General features: G+C 41.8%; 1 protein-coding gene across 4 annotated transcripts in view; it reads left to right on the top strand.

Moving 5' to 3' along the window:
* Positions 1-19,706, top strand: part of TAPT1 (transmembrane anterior posterior transformation 1) — a 65,436-nt gene extending 45,730 nt beyond the window's left edge. For all 4 annotated transcript variants that reach the window (XM_055326488.1, XM_055326489.1, XM_055326491.1 and 1 more), the window contains 6 exons: positions 5,121-5,230; positions 7,954-8,013; positions 8,391-8,459; positions 11,315-11,391; positions 14,961-15,121; positions 17,633-19,706. In XM_055326488.1, coding sequence (XP_055182463.1) covers positions 5,121-5,230; positions 7,954-8,013; positions 8,391-8,459; positions 11,315-11,391; positions 14,961-15,121; positions 17,633-17,850 — 695 coding nt within the window. In that variant the 3' untranslated portion in view covers positions 17,851-19,706. The remainder of the gene's footprint in view (positions 1-5,120; positions 5,231-7,953; positions 8,014-8,390; positions 8,460-11,314; positions 11,392-14,960; positions 15,122-17,632) is intronic.
* Positions 19,707-20,886: the final 1,180 nt, after the last annotated feature.

Below are 20,886 nucleotides of genomic sequence, written 5' to 3'. Positions count from 1 at the left end.
TTTTGAGTTTATCTTTGTGTATGGTGCAAGAGAGTGGTCGGGTTTCATTCTTCTGCATGTGGATGTCCAATTTTCCCAGCACCATTTATTGAAGAGACTGTCTTTCTTCCAATGGATAGTCTTTCCTCCTTTATCGAGTATTAGTTGACCATAAAGTTCAGAGTCCACTTCTGGGTTCTCTATTCTGTTCCATTGATCTATGTGTCTGTTTTTGTGCCAGTACCACACTGTCTTGATGACCACAGCTTTGTAGTACAACCTGAAATCTGGCATTGTGATGCCCCCAGCTATGGTTTTCTTTTTTAAAATTCCCTTGGCTATTCGGGGTCTTTTCTGATTCCACACAAATCTTAAAATAATTTGTTCTAACTCTCTGAAGAAAGTCCATGGTATTTTGATAGGGATTGCATTAAACGTGTAAATTGCCCTGGGTAACATTGACATTTTCACAATATTAATTCTTCCAATCCATGAGCATGGAATTTTTTTCCATCTCTTTGTGTCTTCCTCAATTTCTTTCAGAAGTGTTCTATAGTTTTTAGGGTATAGATCCTTTACCTTTTTGGTTAGGTTTATTCCTAGGTACCTTATGCTTTTGGGTGCAATTGTAAATGGGATTGACTCCTTAATTTCTCTTTCTTCAGTCTCATTGTTAGTGTATAGAAATGCCACTGATTTCTCGGCATTGATTTTGTATCCTGCCACACTACCAAATTGCCGTATGAGTTCTAGCAATCTTGGGGTGGAGGCTTTTGGGTTTTCTATGTAGAGTATCATGTCATCTGCGAAGAGGGAGAGTTTGACTTCTTCTTTGCCAATTTGAATGCCTTTAATGTCTTTTTGTTGTCTGATTGCTGAAGCTAGGACTTCCAGTACTATGTTGAATAGCAGTGGTGAGAGTGGACATCCCTGTCTTGTTCCTGATCTTAGGGGAAAGGCTCCCAGTGCTTCCCCATTGAGAATGACATTTGCTGTGGGCTTTTCGTAGATGGCTTTTAAGATGTTGAGGAATGTTCCCTCTATCCCTACACTCTGAAGAGTTTTGATCAGAAATGGATGCTGTATTTTGTCAAATGCTTCCTCTGCATCTAATGAGAGGATCATATGGTTCTTGGTTTTTCTCTTGCTGATATGATGAATCATATTGATTGTTTTACGACTGTTGAACCAGCCTTGTGTCCCAGGGATAAATCCTATTTGGTCATGGTGAATAATTTTCTTAATGTACTGTTGGATCCTATTGGCTAGTATCTTGTTGAGAATTTTTGCATCCATGTTCATCAAGGATATTGGTCTGTAATTCTCCTTTTTGGTGGGGTCTTTGGTTTTGGAATTAAGGTGATGCTGGCCTCATAGAACGAATTTGGAAGTACTCCATCTCTTTCTATCTTTCCAAACATCTTTAGTAGACTAGGTATGGTTTCTTTAAACATTTGATAGAGTTCCCCAGGGAAGCCATCTGGCCCTGGACTTTTGTGTCTTGGGAGGCTTTTGATGACTGCTTCAATTTCCTCCCTGGTTATTGGCCTGTTCAGGTTTTCTATTTCTTCCTGTTCCAGTTTTGGTAGTTTGTGGCTTTCCAGGAATGTGTCCATTTCTTCTAGATTGCCTAATTTATTGGCGTAGAGCTGTTCATAATATGTTTTTAAAATCGTTTGTATTTCCTTGGTGTTGGTAGTGATCTCTCCTTTCTCATTCATGATTTTATTAATTTGAGTTATTAATTAATTCTCTCCTTTTTAATAAGGCTGGCTAATAAATAGCCAATTAGCCATTATTTAATTTTATTAATTTGAGTTATTAATTAGTTCTCTCCTTTTTAATAAGGCTGGCTAATGGTTTATCTATCTTATTAATTCTTTCAAAGAATCAACTCCTGGTTTTGTTGATCTGTTCCACAGTTGTTCTGGTCTCGATTTCGTTGAGTTCTGCTCGAATCTTAATTAACTCTCTTCTTCTGGGTGTAGGATCTATGTGCTGTTTTTTCTCTAGCTCCTTTATGTGTAAGGTTAGCTTTTGTATTTGAGTTCTTTCCAGTTTTTGAATGGATGCTTGTATTGCGCTGTATTTCCCCCTTAAGACTGCTTTTGCTGCATCCCAAAGATTTTGAACGGTTGTATCTTCATTCTCATTAGTTTCCATGAATCTTTTTAATTCTTCCTTAATTTCCTGGTTGACCCTTTCATCTTTTAGCAGGATGGTCCTTAACCTCCACGTGTTTGATGTCCTTCCAAACTTCTTGTTGTGATTTAGTTCTAATTTCAAGGCATTCTGGTCTGAGAATATGCAGGGGATGATCCCAATCTTTTGGTATCGGTTCAGACCCGATTTGTGACCCAGTATGTGGTCTATTCTGGAGAAAGTTCCATGTGCACTTGAGAAGAATGTGTATTCAGTTGAGTTTGGAGGTAAAGTTCTGTAGATATCTGTGAAATCCATCTGGTCCAGTGTATCATTTAAAGCTCTCGTTTCTTTGGAGATGTGCTTAGAAGACCTATCGAGTATAGAAAGAGCTAGATTGAAGTCACCAAGTATAAGTGTATTATTATCTAAGTATTTCTTCACTTTGGTTATTAATTGATTTAAATATTTGGCAGCTCCCACATTCGGGGAATATATATTGAGGATTGTTAAGTCCTCTTGTTGGATAGATCCTTTAAGTATGATATAGTGTCCCTCTTCATCTCTCACTACTGTCTTCGGGGTAAATTTTAGTTTATCTGATATAAGGATGGCTATCCCTGCTTTCTTTTGAGAACCATTTGAATGGTAAATGGTTCTCCAACCTTTTATTTTCAGGCTGTAGGTGTCCTTCTGTCTAAAATGAGTCTCTTGTAGACAGCAAATAGATGGGTCCTGCTTTTTTATCCAGTCTGAAACCCTGCGCCTTTTGATGGGGTCATTAAGCCCATTCACGTTCAGAGTTACTATTGACAGATATGAGTTTAGTGTCATCATGATATCTATTCAGTCCTTGTTTTTGTGGATTGTTCCACTGAACTTCTTCTTAAAGGGGAATTTTGAGAGTCCCCCTTAAAATTTCTTGCAGAGCTGATTTGGAGGTCACATATTCTTTCAGTTCCTGCCTGTCTCGGAAGCTCTTTATCTCTCCTTCCATTTTGAATGAGAGCCTTGCTGGATAAAGTATTCTTGGTTGCATGTTCTTCTCATTTAGGACCCTGAATATATCCTGCCAGCCCTTTCTGGCCTGCCAGGTCTCTGTGGAGAGGTCTGCTATTACCCTAATACTCCTCCCCATAAAAGTCAGGGATTTCTTGTCTCTTGCTGCTTTAAGGATCTTCTCTTTATCTTTGGAATTTGCAAGCTTCACTATTAAATGTCGAGGTGTTGAACGGTTTTTATTGATTTTAGGGGGGGAATCTCTCTATTTCCTGAATGCCTGTTTCCCTTCCCAGATTAGGAAAGTTTTCAGCTAGGATTTGTTCAAATACACATTCTGGCCCTCTGTCCCTTTCGGCGCCCTCGGGAACCCCAATTAAACGTAGGTTTTTCTTCCTCAGGCTGTCGTTTATTTCCCTTAATCTATCTTCATGGTCTTTTAATTGTCTCTTTTTTCCTCAGTTTCCCTCTTTGCCATTAACTTGTCTTCTATGTCACTCACTCGTTCTTCCACCTCGTTAACCCTCGTCCTTAGGACTTCTAGTTTGGATTGCATGTCATTCAATTGATTTTTAATGTCTGCCTGATTAGCTCTAAATTCTGCAGTCATGAAGTCTCTTGAGTCCTTTATGCTTTTTTCTAGAGCCACCAGTAGCTGTATAATAGTGCTTCTGAGTTGGCTTTCTGACATTGAATTGTAATCCAGATTTTGTAACTCTGTGGGAGAGAGGGCTGTTTCTGATTCTTTCTTTTGAGGTGAGGTTTTCCTTCTAGTCATTTTGCTCAGTGCAGAGTGGCCAAAAACAAGTTGTATTGGGAAAAGGAGAAAAAGAGAGGAGAGAAAGAAGGAAAGAAAAGAGAAAAAGAAAAAAGGAAGAAAAAGAAAGAAAGGGAAAAAAGGGGGGGGTAGGGGAAGCAAACAGAAATAAAAAAGAAAAAAAAACAACAAAAAAAAACCATGGGGGAGTATCTTCTGATTCTGTGTACTTTAAGTCCCTTGACTTCCCCTGGAATTGGTCCGTCTAGCTGGTCTTCTGGGGGAGGGGCCTGTTGTGCTGATTTTCAGGTGTTAGCACTTGGGGGAGCTGCTCTGCCCCTGCCTGGTGCTGGGCTCAGCGGGGGTTGTTTACTCCGTGAGGCCCCAGGAGGAACAGCCACGGTGGCGGTGGCCAGCTCTGGAAACCTGGATTCAGCCCCCGCAGTAACTCCGGAGCTCTCGGTCTGCAGGGCCTGGAGGCTCCAGGGCGGGGCCGCTGATCTGCTCAGCTCGGGGCAGGAGCGTCCTTGCTGTCCTGGGCCCTCCCGGCCTCTGCCTGTCCTGGGGGAGACCAGATCCTGGGCTGTGTCCCAGGCGCCCTGTGCTCCAGGGCCTGCGCTGTGGGATTCGCGCTCTGGCCGCCCAGCCGCCTCTCCGCGGAGCCGCAGCCCGAGCCCCTCCGAGCTGCTCCCGGGTCCCGCCGTGCGCGCTGTAGCCCTTAGGGCTCGGGGCACTCTGGGGGGGGGGGGCACAGGTGTCTGTTAGTGTTGCAGGGAGCCTGAGGGCATCCCCGCCCTCCTGGGGTCCTGCTCTAACTCCCTGGCGCCTCTCCTCCGGGAAGGTTGGTGCAGCTTCTGCTTCTCCAGGACAGAGCTCTCCTGTCCTGGGGACACTCGCCCCGGCCTCAGCCCGGCTCCTCGCGGGGCCCCTCCCCCTCGGAGGCCTTTTGTGTCTTTATTTCTTTTTCCCCGTCTTCCTACCTTGATAGAAGCGCAAACTCTTCTCCCTGTAGCGTTCCAGCTGGTCTCTCTTTAAATCTCAGGCCAAATTCGTAGATTTTCAGGATGATTTGAAGGTTATCTAGGTAATTTGGTGGGGACAGGTGATTTGGGGACCCTGCTCTTCCGCCATCTTGCCCCTCCTCCACGATATTTCAGATTTCTATGGCAGTTTATGATATAGTATATGATATTCTATTCATATTAAGAGATTTAATTGTTTTCTTTTTCCCTATACTTTGTAGATCACCTCTGGGTGTTGTTTCCAGATGTCTGTATGGTGATTGCATCAGAAATTGCTGTGGATATTGTAAAACACGCCTTTATCACCAAGTTCAATGACATTACTGCAGATGTATGTATTTTAATAAGCAATTCAATGTTTAATGTTGGCTTCTTTGCAAATTGGTACAGCCACTTTGGAAAACAGTATGGAGGTTCCTCAAAAACTTAAAAATAGAACTACCCTACGACCCAGCAATTGCACTATTAGGTATTTATCCAAAGGATACAGAAATACTGATTCGAAGGGGGACATGCACGCCTATATTTTTAGCAGCAGCATCAATAATAGCCAAATTAGAAAAAAATGCAAATGTCTATTGACATTTGAATGGATAAAGAAGATGGGGGGTGGTGCACGTGTGTGTGCTCTTGTGTGTACACGTGGGAATATTACTCTGCCATCAAAAAGAATAAAATCTTGCCATTTGAACGATATGAATAGAACTAGAGCATATTATTCTAAGTGAGATAAGTCAGAGAAAGACAAATACCGTATGATTTCACTCATTTAGAATTTAAGAAACAGAACAGATGAACATAGGAGAAGGAAAGGAAAAATGAAATAAGATAAAAACCAAGAGGGAAGTAAACCATAAGAGACTCTTAACTATAGGGAATAAATGGAGGATTGCTGGAGGGAAGGTGAGCAGAGGCTGGGATAAATGAGTAATGGGTTTTAAAGAGGGCACTTGTTGGGATGAGCACTGGGTGTTATATGTAAGTGATAAATCACTAAATTCTACTGAAACCGGTACTACACTATGTGTTAACTAACTTAAATTCAAATTTTAAAAATAATTAAGGATATTTTCTAAAATAATGTTGACTTCTGCTTATTATTATAAAGATGTAAAATAAGCCTAGATTTACTCTATTTCTTAAGAGTACTATTTTGAAGTTAGAATATATTATTTTAAATTTCTAAATTATTTAAATTTAAATTTTAAATTATTGTACTACAAAAAGTATGTTATTTCAATATTGAACAGTTCTGGTTCATACTTTTGGGTAGCAGTATAAATTGGCCAATAGTTTAGGTCAGAGCAGAGTGTCACTAACTCAGAATCATTATAAACTGTTAATACTGTCATAATCTATTTACTTAAACTTTTAAAAATCACATTGTTTCTATTTAAGCACAGACTATCAAAACTTTTATCTCTGGCTATGTTTTTTAAAAGTATTTTATATTTAAAAATTGATTTTTTTTCTATGATTATATTTTTCTGAAAAGTCCTACAAGACAGAAGCTTTATATTTTTTGGTGAAAGCATTCAGATTTGCTTTATGTTTCAGCCAGTTCTGTGGAGTTTCCGCAAATAGATACATGCTGTAGGCTCATCCTCCACAAAGCATGGTGTTCTGAGTGCCTTCCACATTCCTACCTCAGCCCCAAAATGAATATTCATTTTGACAGTTTCCTAGATTTTATTGGGTTGTACTTTGTCTTACCATGGTACTATTCAAAAAGCATAGATCGGGGATCCCTGGGTGGCTCTGGTTAAGTGCCTGCCTTTGGCCCAGGGCGTGGTCCTGGAGACCCGGGATCGAGTCCCGCATCGGGCTCCCTGCATGTAGCCTGCTTCTCCTCTGCCTGTTTCTCTGCCTCTCCCTCTCTCTCTCTCTTTCTCTGTGTCTCTCATAAATAAATAAATAAAATCTTTAACAAAAAGGCATAGATTTAAAATCTAATGTGGTTGCAACTGCTACAATATGATTTGATTAAGAGCTTTGGAATGCCTTAATATACTTTTTTTTTTTTTGTATTTCCTTTTTTTTCTTTTTTCCAAGATTTTATTTTATTTATTCATGGGAGATACAGAGAGAAAGAGAGGCAGAGACACAGGCAGAGGGAGAAGCAGGCTCCATGCAGGGAGCCTGATTGGGACTTGATCCCAGGTCTCCAGGGTCATCCCCTGGGCCGAAGGCAGTGCTAAACCGCTGAGCCACCAGGGCTGCCCCTTAATGTACTTAAATACAGTAAGGTTTTACATTCTTTTATAAAGCAGCGATCAAGTAATTTCACCGTTTTCCTCTCTGGTTTCCTCAATGCAAAATAGTTCCTTTTCACGGGGTCATTTTCTCAGCATCTGAAGTCAAAATTAATAAACTTACCTCGAGGGCAGGCCGGGTGGCTCAGCGGTTTAGCGCTGCCTTCAGCCCAGGGTGTGATCCTAGAGACCTAGGATCAAGTCCCACATCGGGCTCCCTGCATGGAACCTTCTCCCTCTGCCTATGTCTCTGCCTCTCTCTCTCTCTCTCTCTCTCTCTCTCTCTCTGTGTGTCTCTCATAAATAAATAAATAGAATCTTTAAAAAAATAAAAAATAAAATAAACTTACCTCAAGGACTTAGTGCAATTTGTAGTGAAATGACAGTTTATAGGGCCTTCACAGCTTTAGGTTCTGGAACTCAATTTGACATCTTGCTTAGCATCCATTTTATAAATGAGGTGTGATTATCTTTATATAAACTAATAATTTTTTAAACTATGCATTTAAAATTTCAAAATTATTTTATATGTATTATACTACTTAAAATAGCCACTTCTTCCCCAAATTCTAAACTCTCAGGATCATAACCATTGACTATCTCTTTGAAGAGAAGTCTGTAAAAGGCTTGTGAACCTAAAAGTTGGAGCTGAGGCTGTCTTACCCTTAATGTAGGGAAACAGAGGCACACTACCCAGGTGTGTGCTTGGTTAGCAGCACCTTTTTCATCTAAATCCATTAAATCTTTGCACATTATATATTTGCACTGTATCACTTAATATTTCACTCTTGTTTGTCTTTAGGTCTACAGTGAGTATCGAGCCAGCCTTGCTTTTGACCTTGTTAGCAGTCGACAGAAAAATGTGAGCATTGTGTCGAAGACATAGTCTGACATCTCCTGAACAGTGGTTTGATTTAGCATGGAATATTGGTTAAGGGAAAGTTCCATAAACTTCAACTTCCTACTTCTCTGTTCTCAACACTGTTTACAATTTAGTAAAATAATGATAGTACTTAATACTAAAATAAGATATGATTTCTGTAGCGTTGTAACAGTTATACAGCTTTGTATTTAAGACTTCTTAAGAACATGTAGATTTCCACATCATTTTACTCAATTACATAATAGTTGCCAGGTTTTCTTTTCCTGCATAGCCCCACCTATTGAGAATGTTTGCTGGTGATAAGTGGAAGCAGACTTTTTAAATGCCATAAATCCTTCTCTCCTTGTTCTGTGCAGGCATATACTGATTACAGTGACTCCGTGGCACGGAGGATGGGGTTCATTCCTCTCCCATTAGCTGTTCTAGTAAGTTCATACTTTTTTTTTTCCTTTTTTATTATGAGATAGCTGTCATGATAGAGTATTAAATGTATTATCAAGAAGTTTATTTCAGAAAGACTTTAAAAACTAAAGGTAAATAATTTGGAAGGAAATTTTAAGTTATGTCATTATTCATTTGGATTTTGAGCTGTTAATAGGTAAGTAATTTTAACAAACATTTTATGTAATGGCTTTCCTAGCAATGAGAGTACTTATTTTTGCTTATTCATTTGGCAAAGATTTTTCTTTTTGAACAGAAATGCCTACTGGTGCTTACATGGTGTGATCATGTAAGCATGTATTAGTGGAAGTATAAGAAGTCAATCCAACATTTCTAAAAGGCAGTTTGACAGTATTATGCTTTGATGTAGTAATTCTAGTTCTAGGAATTCATCCCAAGAAAATAGTTATAAAAAGCACATGATGAATTATAGGCAATATTATGCATTGCAGGGGCATTTATAATAGTAAAAATTTGGAAAGAAATGAAATGGGTTAAATAAATTTTGGTGTGCTCCAATGAAGACATGGTCCCTGTCCATTATAGTTACTACTTTTTACAATTTTTCCAAAGTTTTCACAGTGAAAATTTTTACTGCTATGCTCAGAAAAAATATATATATACTTTGAATATTTTAATGAATTGCTTGGAACAGCCTTGTAAAAAGTTACTAGCCACATTGGGCTGTAATAATGTTAATTAAGATTTGCTGGCTGCACCTGTATTTGATTATGTTCCTCGTTGGCTACCTAGTCTCACATCAAAACAAATGAAACCATCTTTTTGCCAGTGGACATCTAGAGTTCTCCTGTAGATGCAAAGTGTCAAGAAGTCAACTAAGAGATGTATAAAGAAATTGTGAGTGATGCCAGCTGTATCATAGACCAGCTTGCCTGACCTTTATTAGAGACCGGAAGATTAATAGATTTAATATTATGTAAATTTCATTGTGACTCTCCAGACAACCACATCCTAAATATTTTCTATAGTAACTTGTTTGTTACATAATAATACGGCTTTCTTTTGTTTGGGAAAAGGAGCTTCTAGAAGTTTTGGGAAAACAATACTTTAAAGAGTAAATTATTTTTAAGAGATTGATAAAATATTAAATATTTCTACATTTGTTTCCTACAACTGGAAATGTGATACATAGAATGTAAGGATACACCTAGGTTGCCTGACTGATTTTTTATTTTTAAAAGTTTAGTTAATGATGAGATTTAAATATGGCCCTGCTTTGCCAAATAATTGACTGTCTAGTAATTTATTTGCCAGAAAACTCTATTCGGAATTAGTATGGATTTTTTTTACTTTAGTATTTTTAAAATTTTCTCCAGCCTTTGTTTTATTCCTGAAATGACTTTTTATGGCTGTTCTACCAAAAGATTTAAGCTTAACTGGTAATTGGTTAACGAAATGCTTCTGGAGCACCTCTTGCATTTTCAGAGGGGATCTTGCAGTTAGACAGTGATCGAGTAGGTTTTCTCCTGTAGCATTCTTCTCTCAGAGCTCCAAGTAACCTTGAACTTTGGCAGCCATCTAGGAGTCTTGAGGAATAGTCCAAGGCCTCTTTAATGCCCATGAGTGGCAGTGTTTCTAAGTGTTACCTTATGTCCTAAAATGAATTCATATCCAGGAAAAGTAAATGATGCATTAAGGTCTCGTGGAAATTACGCTTTGGACATATGTATTTTAAAATTCCCTAATAATATATTAGATAAAAGCGAAATCATTTAAGCCTTGAATGCTGCAGCTGGCTTGCCTTCATATTAATCAGTAAAATCCTAGGGCCACGTTAATATCCATCACAAACATTTGTCCAGCAGGTTGTCTCCTCAGTACAGCATGTGACAGAGACGAGGACTTCCACGTCAGTCCTCTCATAGGGACCTTTGTTGAACACAAGACAGTAGTTCTCTCTCCACCTAGTTATTCTTTCACTAAAAGCATTTGTAAAATGTTGTTTAAAACGTATCTTACGGTATTTATTTAAGACCCTTCAGTAGAGTTCCACTTGATGATAACCTAACCTTGCTGGATAAGGCCCCTTATTTTCCCAGACTTTGCATTTCTGTGTAGCAGCCCCTGGACCCTGTTGTGTGGATACATTATTAAGCTGAACCTGATGTATAAATATTTTCCGGTGACAGGCCCCACCAGATTTATTCAGCACACTTCCAAGGACAGTGCTGTTCCTCCTACATTTCTGTGAGATAAGTAAGAAAACGTGTTTAACCATGCCTATACCAAAGAGACTGAAAATTTTCATCTTTTAAATAATGAATTTTGTAATATTAGTTTTTTAAAACAGTACAAAGCTCTTAAGGCTCCCTTTTCCCTCTTCCCCATTAGTCACTGTGGGTTCCTAAAAAGAGTCAAGGAAAGACCAAAAAAAAAAAAAAAGCAAGAATAAGGGAAGTGCCCACCATATGATGCTAGCTCTGGTGGGGACAGATGCAGCAAGATGAATCTATTTGTATTTTCCAGAGTGATTTTTCATTTTCAAAATCAGCTGACTTGACTCTCTGTGAGGTACAACTACACATGTCATTCACGAACCCAGATAGAGTGCCTGACCTCAGTGTCAGTGACAGCTGAACAGGGCATTAGCCAGAGGCATCCTAGATTTGCCTACACAGATCCACATCCACCACAGAGGTTTTCACGTGCAGCCAAATATTCTCATATGAATTGACAAATCTAGAACTACTTGGATTTAGACAAAGCCCACAGGAGTGTGCCCAGAGTGTTGAAATCAGCATGGAGAAGTTTTTATTTAAATATTAACTAATAACTCTGTGGTTGTGTGTTTTTGTTGTTTTTGTTTGTTTCTGGCTAGCTCATCAGAGTCGTAACAAGCTCAATCAAAGTGCAAGGAATTCTGTCTTATGCCTGTGTCGTACTCTTCTATTTTGGGTAAGATTAACAGTTCCTGAATATATTTTTGGTTATACCATAAAGCATATATGCAAGATGTCATGGAAGCTAGTAGCATCCAAGTCAGCCTGCACCCCTTCTTACTGTCCCAGGGCTCCCCTCACAGCACGTACCTCCAGGTGGATTTGCGACTTGGTGAGACTCCATGAAGTATGCTGCTATTTGGTACCAGTGTAAATGGCACCTTAGGGTTAATTTTAATCTTTTTTTTTTAATTTTTTTTTAATTTTTATTTATTTATGATAGTCACACAGAGAGAGAGAGAGAGAGAGAGGCAGAGACACAGGCAGAGGGAGAAGCAGGCTCCATGCACCAGGAGCCTGACGTGGGACCCGATCCCGGGTCTCCAGGATCGGGCCCCGGGCCAAAGGCAGGCACCAAACCGCTGTGCCACCCAGGGATCCCCGATTTTAATCTTTAGTAGAATCAGTTAAAGCTCTTGCTGCTTCAGTTGCTTTCCTTTTTCTTTCACAGTAAAATCTGCCATTACAATCAGACATTTTTCTGGGTTTAAAAACATCTTTAACTGAGTTGATCCATGGGGCTCTCCCCACCAAAGTTTTGCTCAGGTTCTAGGAGTTAGGCTGTCCCCCGTAGCCATCAGGCCTCTGTCCCCGCAGTGTCCCAAACCATGTCATCAGTACCTTAATTGGTGGCTCTGGTTTGGGCCCGTAGGAAATTGTGTTGAGGCAGAGGGCCCAGAACTTGATTTCTCCTAGAGCCTGCCCCTTCTTCATATTGTGGGGACTGACTCACAGATTCTAAAGCCCAAGGAACCATAGACTGACCTTGGTTTTTGACCTTAAAAACCTAAGACCCTCCTTCTGTGGTACAGATGCTCACACAGTGCTCCCACATTCTTGGTTCATCAAGGGCTGTTTCTGTAATCGCTTCCATCTTTGTTTAACAAAGTATTCTTGTGTGTGTGTGTTTTTACTTAAACTAGGAAGTGAAGCATGTATATGCAACTTAGAAAAACCTTTGTTTAGTTATAGTTGTGTGTGTAATTCACCACAGTGGACGTGCTTTAATCTAAATGACTGAAAATTCGTGCCTCCCCACCCCGACACCTCATCACTGGTCCCCCTGTAGCCCACAGAGGCACAGTTGCTCACTGACCTTTCCACTCGACTAATTTCTCTCTCTGAGCCTCATATCAGGGTAGTACCCAAGCTGTCCCCTTCTTGAGAATCTTACCCAAACCACCTGGTCAGTGAAGCTGTCTCTATTCTCTCACCCCACCCAGCCCAGGACTCTCATTCAAGTGCAGATAGGTCAGAACTCAGTTGGGCCTCTTGGTACCTGGTGCTGGGCTTTTTCCCCATGGCCCAGTTGGGCCTCTTTCCCTGCAGACCTACTGTGGCCGGCAGCCTCCGCCCGCCTCATGTGTTCAGCCCTCCTCAGTGAGCACCCGTGGGTACAGGACCAGGGGCCCTGCCTTTGTGGCCCTGCAAGTCTAGTGGAAATAGAGGCAACAGCCAGAAAAGCAAATATCCATAAGTGACAGTTGGCAGTAAGCTTCAGGAAGAAAAATAGAGTAGTAGAAGGAGATGGCAAACAACAGAGGGGCCTGCCTCTGAGCCTCTCTGGTGAGCTGGTGTTTGGTGAAGACCAGATGGAGTGAGGGAGAGAGCCACGCAGATGCCTGGGAGGGATGGCACGCGCAGTAGAGGCAACACAGGACAGGCCTGACAGGAGCAACAGTGGGGAGCCTGGGAGGCTGGAGTCCAGCAGTCCAGACAGAGCGTCACAAAGAGGACCCTGCAACCCTGGGAAGGGCTCAGGTTCCAGCTGAGGGGAGGAGGAACCCTGGAGGCTTCCAAGCCGAAAAGGCCGAGATCCAGCTGGCTCTTGGCCAGGACCACTCTGGCGGCTGTGTGGAGGATAGGCTGGAGTGTAGAAGGAGGAGAAGCAGACCTTGGGCCAAGTCAGGAAGCGACTATGGGCCTCCCTGGGAAAGAGGCCCATGGCCACCACTCAAGTGGTAGCAGTGGAGTGCTAACAATTTGTCATCTGGTATATATTTTGAAAGGGGAGCCAGACAGGACTTGCCAGTGAATGATTGGATGTGAGGTGTAAGGGAACCAGAGGAATCAAGTGTGTGATTGCAGAGTTTGGGGCCCAAGCAGTTAGGGTAGTGGCATCGCCATATTTTGATGGAGGAGTCTGTAAGAAACACACACGGGTGTGATTTTGTGTAATTTTCTGTTTTGCAAGGCTGTGTTGGAATCGAGTTCAGGGTTTAGTAAATTTGAAATCCCATTAGCCGTCCCCAGTGCAAGGTTGGGGAAGCAAGGCAAAGTATGAGTAAGGAGTTGCAAGCAGAGTTGGGTCTGAGGGTAAATTGGGGGAGGAGGTTGCACGTGAAAACCCTTGGGCCGTTATCCAGGTGAGGTCCTCCCTGGATGTTTGCATTCTTAACTGGGGACAGTGAAGGAAACCTGTTTGCTTGACCTCTTCCTGACCCCCTCCTCAGACTCGCCCCCACTGACTCACAGATTCCTGTAATTGCCAAGATCTCATCTCAGCCATAAAGACAGCAGCTGCCTCTGCACTCACTGTAACACTGCCAGTGAGGTCCTTGCTGCTTTGTCCTGTAAGACCTCCCTTTGTGAGAAGATACTAACATGAAGAGAGTATTTTTTCAGGATTTTTTTGCCATATTTGTATCAAATACCTTAAAATATATACATTTTGGTTCCCACAAATTCTACTTCTGGAACTATAGCTATCTAGGCATTTATCTTAAGGAAATACAGATTTAGCCTAAGTTTTCTGAATTAGAAACTTTTAAATAGAAACAAAATATTAGAAATAACCCAAATATCCAGAAATTAAGGCCTTTGGGGGCCTTTGTTATAACAATGTCCTTGAGGAACATTAACTGGTAAGGAAAATATTCATAATAATACGTAGTTATGTAAAACAACAATAGCATTTAATAGCAAAATTGGTTGACATCTCTGTGTGCCAAGAACTGTTCTGAGCACCAACTGGAGTCATCTCTGGATTACTGGTTAAGAAGTGCACTCAGGTCCACACAGGTTCGAAGAGATGAGTCAGGATTTGAACCCAGACACTTGGTGCCTAGAATCTGTCCTGGCCCCAAACTCCAGCCCCTACTGCTTTGTAAAATAGACCCCGTTTCCGGCAGTGGGAAAGTCGGTATAAAGTCATCACAAAAACAACCAAAACATTGTATACCACATGTCACAGTGAGCAGTGCTGGAGGATGGAATTATAAGTTCTGTCTTGTTCACCTACATTTACTAAAGATATTTGTTTTGCGGTGAAAGAATAATGATTTAGTACCAGGTAAAATTTCTAAGTGGTACAATTTCTTCTCGTCATGAGAACTAATGAATCGATCAAGCGTTTTCCCTTGTGGTAAAGAAGCCTCACGGGACACTTGCCCATTCCAGAAAACGGGGGCCTCCAGCTCCCGGGCCATGTGCCTCCCCTGGCCCCAGGCCCTCTTATAAGAAGTGGGGGAGACAGCGTTTGCATTGATGGAGATGAATCCCAACCATGGTTGTTTCTGCTTGTAGGTTGATATCCCTGAAAGTACTTAATAGCATCGTGCTGTTGGGAAAATCATGCCAGTATGTGAAGGAGGCCAAGATGGAAGAGAAGCTATTTAATCCGCCTCCAGCCAGTGCACCAGGCAAACCACCTAATAAATCACAGAACAAATGTAAACCCTCTCAAGGTATGTTTGGTTCCTCCCATCACTTGTGTGAATCATTTAACAAAGAGTTAATGGTCTAAATTCTACCTAATAAAAAAAAATCACTGGGGGATGTTTAGCAATGCTTTCAAGATTTGGTTTCACTTTGCTGAGTTGTCTTTAGCATTTATATTTTAGATCTCCTTGCAGAGACACATAACGTGGTGCTCTGAGCTTTTACATTTATTCATTGTCCAGGAGATGATTGTTGAACACCTATTACATGACAGACCCAGGAGTATAGCAACAGGGAAGAAAGGCTGATTCTGACTTGGAGGGTGGGTGGAGAAAGTGAGGGGGCAGTCATACTGTAGAGAAGACTAAGGCCGGATGGATCTGGAAAGGGGAGCGTGACTGGGAGTTGGGAGCTCCCCCAGCCAAGGGGACAGCACCTTCCCAGGAGGAGCACCAGCAGCACATGCAAAGGCCGAGGGAGGAATCTGCTGGGTGTGTCGAGGGACTGCAGAGGTGCCATGGGAGAGGGACTGGAGAAGGAATCAGAGGCCACCCTGCTGCCTGTCATGAGAACTATCTTTCACTGTGTGGGAGGGGTCTGTTTCAGGGTTTGGAGCAGAGACATGACCCAGCTGACATTTTAAAAGGATCATTCTCCAGCTTTGTGGAAAGGGGACTCAAGAGGAATGAGCGCAGAGGCACAAGGGCCAGCGGGGAGGCTGCCTGGCTCAGAGCAGGGCTTAGTGCTGTGAATAGGAGAGCTGGCCAGATTCCGGAGAGACCTGGAAGAGCACAGGGTGTGCTGATGAGGTTTTACAGTGTGAGACCAAGAAGTGAAGGATGATTCCAGAGCTGCTGGCCTGGAAGATTTGGAAGAAGAAGTGGGACACTGATGTAATTTTTGTCAGTAGATGGCAGTTCCCTATTGTCATGATTATCTGTTCACGTGACTTTTCATTTAAATGGTTTATTTTAAATATGTGGAGCTGCTGTGTGCCAGGTGATACACTTGATGCTAGAGATACAAAGGTAAATAAATTGTGCTTGCAGGGCCTCACAGACTGACGGAGGAGACAGCAAAAGTGGATAATCCAGACAGGAGAGTGAGTTGTAGACAGGCTTGGAGAGGACAGGAGAGAGCCCCTTCCTGGAGGTGGTGATGTCTGAACTGAATCTTAAAGAACAGAAGAAGTGGGTCCCGGTGAAGATGGGGGAGAGGACACTTCAGGAACGGACCAGCATGAGCTGAATCTGGAGGCCTGAAAAGCAGCCAGGGGCGTAGCAGCTCAGTATTCTGGATGTGACTTTTGCTGTGGGAAGGGGCCAAGTCCAGACTGAAGGGAGGGCCACGCTCATGCGTGCTTCCTAGAGAGCCAAGAGTAAAAAGTCTTGTATGACCACTTGAAAATAGTTTTTTTCATAACAAAGAACATGTAAATACTCTTAGTAATATGGGGTTGCCTTCGTTTCAACTGGGTGATGGATAGTGGTCCACATGTGTTCTGTCTAGCTAGGCCCCTTGGACACTTTAACATGTGAGTACGTGTTTGTCATGGTGTCGGGGAGCCTTCAGTCTGACGAGGGGCCAGGGAGATAAAGCTTTAAGTGCATGTCTCATTCAGGGCCGTTGGATCCAGAGCCACATACTAAATACATTTTGGGCGAGTGAGTATCTGTGTAGGGTGTTCTAGAGGGTAGGAGACCACAGACCAGACACCATCAGGAAGGTTTTGTAAGTCAGGTGGCTCAGGTTCAATTCAAGGATGAAAAGAAGAGCCGGCTCTCAGAACAGCATTGTGTTGGTTATGTTCTAGAAGAAGCAAAGGACAGCAGTGGGGTGAGGGCGCAAGAAAAGAGACTCCGCGTTCATTGTCACTCGAGGGGGTGGTTTCTGCAGATGTGTACGTGTGTCAGCACCCATCAGATGATTCATTTTAAGTATGTGCACTTGGCGTGATGTCATTTTTACCCTGATGAAGAATGTGCGGTTCAGGCCCCAACCCAGCTGTCCCGCAGATCAGGTTCCAGGATTCCGGGCACCCAAGGTAAACATTCAGGTTTTGTTGGTTGGTTGGTTTTTGCCTCTGTTTTGGACTTCCCAGAGGTGAAAGGCTAAGTCTTGCTCAGGCAACTACACAGAAGAGGTCGGATGCCCTACAGTCTGCTTGTCCCTGCCGTCCAGAGTATAGGAGCCAAGGCTAATTTTTCAAGCCACAGGCATGTTTGGACTTGGCCATGTAGGAGGGAGTTTGTTAAATGGGAGTCCTGATCTTTCCAAAATCAGTTAGTAGTGTTATCCGTGTGACACAGTTCACATAACAGCCCTTCTATGAAATTTTAATTGAACAAACAAATGGCATAGCCACTGAGTTTCATCATAAACCATGGCCACTTATATGCCATGTGCTTTTTTGGTTGTCACTTGCTTTACTTAAAAGGATGGATGATGGACACTTTTTTCCATCCCACTCTTTTGGTAAACTTATCATAAGTCGGGGGGAAATCCTTTTCTGATTAGCTGGATCTGCTTTTCCACAGAAGAAAACCTGTCTGCTTCAGTTACCAGCCAGCCCGTTCATCCCAAGGAAAGCGTCGTACCGTTCCTTGTGGCGAGCAGTTCTGACCAGTTTCTGACGACTCCAGATGGCGATGAGAAGGACATAACGCAGGAGAGCTCTGAATTAAAGCACAGATCCTCAAAGAAAGATTTGTTAGAGGTGGACAGGTTCACAATCTGTGGAAACCGAATCGACTGAACTCCATGCCTCCCGTGCCCAAGATGCCGGGTCCCGGGCAGGAGGTGCAGAAAATGGCACTTAAATATTTATTTAAAAACTTAAATTATTAATGGAAAGCGAATCTTAGTATCTTTCTTCCAGTGATGGGGTCTGGCTGCAGGTTGGGTCACAGAACCTCAGCAGCCTCCAGCCTGGACTCTGGGGACCTGCCGGGCAGGAGGAGCCCCTCGTGCGTGGCCGGGAGCAGTCACTTCCAGGCCCGCGATGCAGCGTCAGCACCACCCTGCTCGTCCGTCTGCGCTTCCGGAACATCGAGGCCTCTCAGTACAAGGATGTACCTGGAAAACTGTGAAGCTTTTACCACATTACCTTTCCAGTCCCATACTGTTTCCACAGTTTTCAAACTGTACTTCATCTGCCAAAGCATTAAAAAGAAAAATGGTAATTAAACTTAAGTCAAGATAAATGTTCTTACCACCAGAATAATCCTTGAAGATGTGTCTGAATTAATCAGAATAAAAGGCTACCTAAAATAATTCATGATGAATAGTAGCATTTTATAGGGAAAAAAAACCCTAAGCTGGTTTGTTTATTTAAAAAATATTCATTTAATGAAGGTGGTTATGCATCACGGAGAAAATGTTTCATAATTTTTCAGTTTACTCTTTAAAGCAAAATGTGAGCTGTGTATTGTTCAATTGCAACGGATAAAATAGAAATACCCTTACAAAAGGCACTTTTATACTGAAAAAGAGCAGTGTTAACTTTTAATGTATAGTTAACGGGTTTCGCTTTAAAACTAATTGCTTCATAAATTGTTGCAGTTCAAAGGATGTGTTGAAGGGGCTGAAGAATTTGTTGGTGTACAAAATCCAAAGGTGTCAACTTTAACAGAGTTTTTAAAGTGACAGCTTTAAATATTCTGAACGATTTGGGCAGCGTCTTGCTTGGGCTTGCAAAAGGCGTGAGCCCTGCTGACAGGAGCATCCAGGGGTGTTCCCAAGCTGGGGGCAGGCGGCCGTGTCTCTGGGGTGTATGTGTGGAGATGTGTGTATGGACGCTGGGAACAGGAACGAAAAGGTGCTTTTGGGTTTTGAGATTTGTTCTGCTTAATTACTAGTTTGTGGCCTGCATCATAGGACAAGTCATTTCCCACCACAGTTTTATCTTGAGAAACCTTTCTGCACTTTTATAAAAATTTTACAGTGTCTCATTTCAAAATGTGCAGATGTTACTGTTAACCGTCATTTCCTTTGATGTTTCCATGTTGAAGTTCGGCTCTTGTGCTGATACTTTGGGTATATTAAATGCAAAAGGTAAATTTTAGGGGCTTCATCTCTTTCCTGGGTGAAATACAAAGCACGCTTTAATGTTTTGGTTTCTTTGGCCTCCATAGAAATACAGAAGTAAATCTTAACGTTTTGCACTAACTAAAGAAATCTGAAGATAATGTTCACTTAGGGTAAAAGGAAATCTTACCTAAATGCTTTTGTGAAACCAGGAAGTATTTTAAGTTAAAAATGAAAAGATTTGTGTTTTGTGTATGTTTCAATGAAGCCCCATCATAGAATTATTCTTCTATCCATCTCTTCGCCACCAAAAGGAACGGAATCCACGTGAATGGACTAGTTTGGGGAAATCTTTGCCAAACGTAGCCCTGATCAGAGCAAGAATATGATTTGGGTTTATCTTTCAATTCAGCTTGAATTATCCTGTTGTTATTGTGCTGTCATTTTCAGAAGATTTCATTTCCTTTGCAGAACCTATTGGGAGTTTGGAATGATGTTCATTTCTTCTGTTAAAATGGCATTCAGTACTAATTTTATAAGTGCATCTTGTGTGAAACTCAATAAATTCAATTTTGTAATCTTTTTTAAAAAGGTCACTGAATTTATTTTAATAATGTTTACTGTTATATTTGCTGGAGTAAATACCCACTCTGTAATAAGAATTTTACTTGTAATTTACAGGTGACAAGACTGTTTAATATGACTTCTTCTCTTAGTCTTAATGGTAGCAAAATGTTGGATTTTTGTCCTGGGGCGGAAAAGGCTAGTACTTGATCATAGACCATTTCATATCTATCAGCCAATGGATGTACAGGTGTTTTGAATGTCACACAGTGTGTTTTTCACATCTGAGAGTCAAGTTCAAGACAGTACTTTGCTTTTTAAAATTAAGGCACAACTTAGGTCAGACTCTAATTTGCTTTATCATTTAAACAGTATAAACCCCAAGGGTCATTCAGGAGTTTATCCAAATTTTCTTTGTACTTTGTACTTCTGTACCTTGGCCAGCATTCAGACTGTACATTCATTATATGTATACATGGAAGAAACGTGTTGTAGTTAGATCCCCAAAACATTTCTGCCACTCCTGATAACTAGCAGAGGAGGGTATAAATTCACAAAATAATTTAAAATCACTACATTTTGATATGTTTCAGATTTATATCTATTCCTCCAACAGGGATTTATGAATCACTTTATGTGTCTGGGGCTTTTCTAGATGTCGGAATCAGCAATGAACCAAGCTCCAGCCCTTCTGGAAAGACCAATAGTAAGCAAGTCAGTGAAATAACATCCCCTCAAGACACATTGCCTAATGACCATAAAACCTGGTCTGAAATAATGGCTCTTTAACATTTTATAGAAATCTTACTTTTTTCCTGTTTTTTTTTTTAAGATTTTATGTATTTATTCATGAGAGACACACAGAGAGGCAGAGACACAGAGGGAGAAGCAGGCTCCATGCGGGGAGCCCAGTGTGGGACTCGATCCCAGGACCCCAAGATCGGGCCCTGAGCTGAAGGCAGACGCTCAACCGCTGAGCCACCCAGGCGTCCCTTCCTGTTGTATTTTTGTAAAATAAAAGAATTATGTAGCAGTTTCACAGTACTTCTATAAAATAGAAATAGGGGGACCCCTGGGTGGTGCAGCAGTTTAGCACCTGCCTTTGGCCCAGGGCACGATCCTGGAGACCCGGGATCGAATCCCACATCAGGCTCCCGGTGCATGGAGCCTGCTTCTCTCTCTGCCTGTGTCTCTGCCTCCC

This window comes from Nyctereutes procyonoides, unplaced genomic scaffold, assembly GCF_905146905.1.
Source record: "Nyctereutes procyonoides isolate TBG_1078 unplaced genomic scaffold, NYPRO_anot_genome, whole genome shotgun sequence".
Taxonomy (NCBI): domain Eukaryota; kingdom Metazoa; phylum Chordata; class Mammalia; order Carnivora; family Canidae; genus Nyctereutes; species Nyctereutes procyonoides.
This window is presented reverse-complemented; position numbering and strand designations above follow the sequence as displayed.